This window comes from Manihot esculenta, chromosome 18 (genome assembly GCF_001659605.2).
Source record: "Manihot esculenta cultivar AM560-2 chromosome 18, M.esculenta_v8, whole genome shotgun sequence".
NCBI lineage: Eukaryota > Viridiplantae > Streptophyta > Magnoliopsida > Malpighiales > Euphorbiaceae > Manihot > Manihot esculenta.
The window spans coordinates 13,621,374-13,627,394 of record NC_035178.2 but is presented as its reverse complement, the minus strand read 5'-3'; the positions used below and the strand labels follow the sequence as shown (position 1 = coordinate 13,627,394).

General features: G+C 28.2%; 1 protein-coding gene across 1 annotated transcript; it reads left to right on the top strand.

Moving 5' to 3' along the window:
• Window positions 1–1,887: 1,887 nt before the first annotated feature.
• Window positions 1,888–4,317, top strand: LOC110608063 (cytochrome P450 714C2-like). Its single transcript, XM_043952916.1, has 5 exons — window positions 1,888–2,207; window positions 2,294–2,517; window positions 2,583–2,830; window positions 3,407–3,761; window positions 3,852–4,317. Exons 1-5 carry the CDS (start codon window positions 1,925–1,927, stop codon window positions 4,275–4,277), a joined length of 1,536 nt encoding a protein of 511 aa, XP_043808851.1. The 5' UTR covers window positions 1,888–1,924; the 3' UTR covers window positions 4,278–4,317.
• The last annotated feature ends 1,704 nt before the right edge of the window (window positions 4,318–6,021 follow it).

The window sequence follows — 6,021 nt, the reverse complement described above, 5'->3', positions numbered from 1 at the left end:
TAAAATTAATTATAGTATTTTTTGATAATCTGGTGATAATATATTCGACTATTTGAAAAAAATCTTGTCAGTTTAACTGATCGATGATTTTATGATTATATATATAATAAAAGTCTGTTGAATTGTGTTTGCTAACGATAATTTTATGTAAAAATTCGATCTCTTCATGGATGGGTGAATCTTGATGAAGAATCAGATGTCGCGGTATTCATTTTTTTTTTTTGTATGGATCTACACTTCTACTTATCAAATTTTTATCACGTAGTAATCCTATTTTGTGATGATAGTTAACTCATTTTAAATAATTTTTATGTAATATTAATAAAGTAATTTTAATTTTATATTTTTATAATTTTAACTTATGAAATAAAGTAATACTTAAAAATTTTTACTTTTCCTTAAGGATAAATTTATTTATTTTTAAATAAATTAAACAATATATAATTAATATAATTAAAACAATAAATTTAAATGGCACTTTATAATATTTAACTAAAATTAAAAATAATAATTTAAAAAGAAATTATATTACCACGTTTTAAGTGCGATAATGTATTTGTGCAATTTAAAATGTGAATTGAGTATTTTAAATTTTAATTTTATTATTATATTATATTTTATTAATTTAATTTATTAATATTAATTATTTTAAATTATTTATAATATAATATTATATTCATTTTATTAATTATAAAAATTATATTAATATTAATTATTTTAAATTATTTATAATATAATATTATATTTGATGACCACTAATCTTATTCATTCTGATTAGATTAAATTTCAAGAAAACAGAGCCAGTCTAGAGTCCGCAAAACTCCTTAGATCGATGCGCCCAGCATTTAATCCCTGTCCAGATACGCGGAGCAGGTCGGATCACCTGCGAATTCAGTTCTAGTAGAGAGAAATCGAGTCTGATGATGAATTCAGTTCTAGTAGAGAGAAATCGAGTCTGATGATGTATTGTGATGAAGGATAGCAGGTGCAGCCACTTCGCAGTTCTACTCGTATTTAATTAATTATTATTTTATTTTATTATTTTTATCGTTAAAAAAATTCTAAAAAATTATACTAATTAACAACTCCTAAAAAAAACTTCAGACCTTTTACTATTTTAAAATAAAAAAAAATCTAAAACTTATTACTATTTCAAGAATTAAATATTTATAAATTAATTATAATAAAAATAATAAAATAAAATAACAAATATAAAAGATATAATGTTATATTATAAATAAATTAAAATAATTAATATTTATAATAATAATAATATAATTATATTTATATAAATTTAATATATAATTAAATTAATAAAATAAAATATAATAATTAATAAAATTAATTTTAAAATGCAGAATTTTACATTTCAAATTATGCAACTCCTACATTTCAAATTGTACACGTACTCATGTCATTAAGAGAAATGTTTTGAACGGTTACGTTTTCAAATAATTATTCTATCTCATAATTTTTATTATTTTAAAATTATTATTTTTTAGACTAAATAATATATAAATTAATTACTATAATTTTATTTTATTTTTAAAATATTTCATAATATTTAATAAAATTTAATATATTTAAAATAAATATAATTACAAGTTAATAAAAAAAATTTATTTTTAATATATATATATATAAATAAAATAAATAAAAATTATAATATGAGAGAGCATTAATTATATAATAAATATTTTTTCACGATTGAATAGAAAATATCTGAAAAGATGACAGGTCCTTAGCATATATTTTTAAATTTTAATTATAAAAAGTGGATAATAATTTTAGTACAACTAACTAAAAAATAAAAAAATAATGGATAAATATAGTATTTTATAAAAATTATTCTTGCACTTTGGCCATGGGGAGACGTAGTATTATATATAACTCCTAGGCTTAATAATATTCTTGCACTTTGGCCATGGAATTTCAATTTCATAAAATGATACTATTTTCATTTTTGATTATAGGGTTTGTTGGAGTGGTAGTGCGTCTTTACAACTGTTTGGTTGTGAAACCAAAGAGGCTTCGTTCCATGTTGAAGAAGCAAGGCATCAATGGACCTCCACCTGCTTTTCTCCTTGGAAATATGAGAGAGATTATGAAGAGTCTCTCCTCCAATGAGAAGACCAATGATCCACCTCTCACCCATAACTGTGCTGCTCGAGTTCTTCCTTTTTCTGAGCGATGGTTGAAGGATTATGGTATATTTATCATACTATTAGTAAAAAACAAAATCAAATACTTTTGATTCTGAAGCATTTCATCAATTTCTTTGTTTAATTTTCAGGTCAAGTGTTAGTACTTTCCCTGGGACATATACAAGTACTGAATTTGCACCAACCTGAGTTGGTGAAAGAGTTTGCAACTTGTGTATCCTGGGACTTGGGGAGACCTTCGATGATTAATGACATTGGTCCTTTGCTTGGTAAGGGGATTCTAACATCAAATGGAGCTTTCTGGTCACATCAGAGGAAGATTATTGCTCCTGGATTGTACATGGAAAAGATCAAGGTAATAGAATCAACCAGCTGATATTGGCAGTAACCAAACATTTTGATATTAAAACCTTTCTGCAGGGAATGGTGAATCAGATAACTGAGTCTGCTATTACATTGGTAAATTCATGGAAGAGTATGGTTGAGAGAGATGGTGGAATTGCAGACATCAAAATTGATGAGGCTGTTAGTCGTTTCTCAGGTGATGTTATTTCAAGAGCCTGCTTTGGAAGCAATTATTCCAAAGGAGAACAGATTTTCCTTAAACTAAGTCATCTCCAAGAGATTTTGTCCAAGAAAGGTCTAGCCCTTGGGATTCCTGGAATGAGGTCAGCTTAATTGATTTCGCATATGATTTATTTCGTAAAAGAAAAAAATTAAATTAACTCTTGTAAAATGATATAAGATTTGTGAAAATTTTTTTTAAGTCTTTATTTGGAATGCATTTATTGCATAAAAAAAATATTGAATTATATTAATAGAATTTAAAAAAATTTCTGGATTTAAAATAAATTTTAAAATAATAAAATTTCAATTAAATTAAATTAATAATAAATTTAAATTGATTTATTTCATTAATTATTCTTATTATTTCTAAACTAAATATTGAAAATATTTTTTAAATACTATTATTAATATTTTCACAATATTTATAAAATTTAGATTTTACATTTCTTACCATTAAAAAGTATAAATTAAGATAGATAATTTTTTAAAAAATAAATGAGAATTGAATTATTTCGTTCTAAATAAAAAAATTAAGAAAAAATCAATCGAATTGAATAATTGTAAAATTTTTAATTGTAAATGGAGGTAAAAGAAAAATCGAATGCAATCAAAGCATTGATAGGAGGAGGAATCGTTATATATATATATTTTAATTTACAGAGATGAACTTTTCTCAGATATCTCCCCACAAAAACCAATAGAGAAGCATGGGCATTAGAGAAAGAAATCCGCAATTTGATACTGAAGGTGGTGAAGGAGAGACAAGAAACTGCAGATGAGAAGGATTTATTGCAGATGATTCTCGAAGGAGCCAAAGATAGCAATCTGAGTAGAGAAGAAACAGAAAGATTCATAGTTGATAATTGTAATAACATATACTTGGCTGGGTGGGAGACCAGTGCAGTTGCAGCTGTATGGTGCCTCATGTTGTTGGCAGCAAATCAAGAATGGCAGGATCGTGTTCGTGCAGAGGTTCTAGAAATTTGTCGAGGCAACATGCCAAATTCTGACATGATTCGCAAGATGAAACTGGTATAACAATTTATCATAGAAATTCTAATGTATGACATTTTAATATTATGTCTAATCATTCTAAATGTGGAATTGTGCTTTGCAATGCAGCTTAATATGGTGATTTATGAAACACTGCGACTTTATTCACCAGTTCCACTTATAGCAAGGGAGGCATTAAAGGACATGAAGTTAGGAAACATTAATATTCCCAAGGGAGTGAACGTTTGGACAACAATATTGCTATTGCATACAGATCCTGAGATATGGGGATCAGATTCTTACAAGTTTAACCCTGAAAGGTTTGCAAATGGAATAGCAGGCGCTTGCAAGTATCCATTTTTGTACATGCCATTTGGTGTCGGACCTCGAGTATGTATTGGACAACACTTGGCCATGGTTGAACTCAAGATATTGATGGCTCTCATTTTGTCCAACTTCTCTCTCACCATCTCTCCCAAATATATCCACTCCCCTACGCTTGCCCTAGGTGTAAAACCAAAATATGGAGTCATTCTCCTGGTAAAGAAAATGTAGACACACCGGATGAGATGGATTTTTCTTTTTTTCTTTTTTATCCACACTGGATTGGCTCACTTAAACTATGTTTAGATATATTTTCTCATAATTTCATCTAATTTATGATTTTTTATAATATTGTATGTATCGTATGGTTTTATAATGTATCGTGTTGTATAATATTTGATAAGATAGTATAGTTTAATAATAATTTCTTATTTAGTTTAATTATATAGTACTATTCTAAATAATAATTAAATTACCTAAATACTCTCATTTATTTTTGTATATAAATCGATTTTTAATTTTTCTTTTTAATAATTTAATACATATTTTATATTTATTTTAATTTATAAAAAATTTTCTATTTTTTTTAAAAGTTAATATTTAATATATTAAATATTATTAAATATTTGATTAATAACATGGCATTCATAAGATGATATATGAATGAAAGTGATTACAAGGTTGCAAAGATTAATGTGATTAGTTAAATTAAATAATTGTTGTAAGGGTAATTTGTAAATTGGTTTTATACATATAAAATATATGAGAGTAAAAGAGGAAATAAATTTTTTATAAAAATACAAAAACACAACTTTTTTGGTTAAAGAATACGTGAATTTTTGTGGTTCTATAACGGTGGAATTATATCACTAAATGTATGACATTTGAGAATGAATTTAGATTCAGGGTGTATTTTGTTAAGCTTGGTTTCCGTTTTTCTCTCGTTTTCTTTTATTCTTTTTCTCTTTTATCTTTTTGTGATGTGTAACAGTCGTCCTGTACTCATACCCTCTGCCACATTTATGCTGGCGGTACATACAGATATACCGTGTCATTTTCTCTTGTCAAGTGGCCATTTAATTCCATCCGGCGCCACTTGGACATAATCCCGAGCATCGCAGGGTCTGCTTTTCTACGGAGGCTAAAGGATATTTGGGACTAGGATCCCACAGGCAGGTTCACGTCCAGTTCGGCTTGCCTGGACAAACCCTAAACTAGTATGGGGCTTAAACTGCATATTAAGCCCTCATTGAGCTCAGGCCCAATTTTTCTAGTTTACGCTGCCTCAAGCCCAAGCATCTAGAGCCCAATAGTCATTAAGTGTCCCTTTACCCCCTCATTAATTATTTCATGATTTATGAGAGGGTAAATTTTGAGATCCCAATTATTAACACACTGCTATAGGAGGGTCTATTAAAACGGCTTCTTTCTGCCTTCTGCAATTGCAAATTCTTACTTTCGCTTGTTGCTCTTTCTTTTGCGCTGCTTCTACTATTTTGCTTTCTCTCTTTCCTGTTATTTCGATTCTCTAATTCGAGTTACATCTTGCTTCTCTCATGGCTTTTAGTAAGATTCTCGAGGTGGTTGGTCTGGTCTCTTCTATTACTCCTTCCTTTTCCCACTTATTCTCTAGCGACCTTGTTGATACCTCAATCTTTAAGATTAGGGCTCCCTTACCTAATGAGCGGATCGTTCTCCCTAATCCACCATCGGTGGGCCTAATAGACATTTAGCAGAGGCGCAATTTGGTCTTTTTTTTATCAAACAGTACAAGTTCGAGCTAAACTTTCCTTTTACCCCATTTTACATCGAGGTCTTTCGGAATTTTAGTGTAATACCCGGCTAGACTCCGGTATCGAAATTCCTACTGTCCGGTGGAATCTCGAATGTCGAAAACCTCTAGAAGGGTAAAATCATGTTTTTATAAAATGTTTTAATGTATTTTATGGTTTTAAACAAGAAAGAAATTAAGTTT

Coding starts and splice junctions, on each gene's coding strand:
- LOC110608063 (XM_043952916.1), top strand. CDS start 1,925: ATGGAATTTCAATTTCATAAAATGATACTATTTTCATTTTTGATTATA. Junction 2,831..3,406: donor CTTGGGATTCCTGGAATGAG/GTCAGCTTAATT, acceptor AACTTTTCTCAG/ATATCTCCCCACAAAAACCA. Junction 3,762..3,851: donor TGATTCGCAAGATGAAACTG/GTATAACAATTT, acceptor TTTGCAATGCAG/CTTAATATGGTGATTTATGA.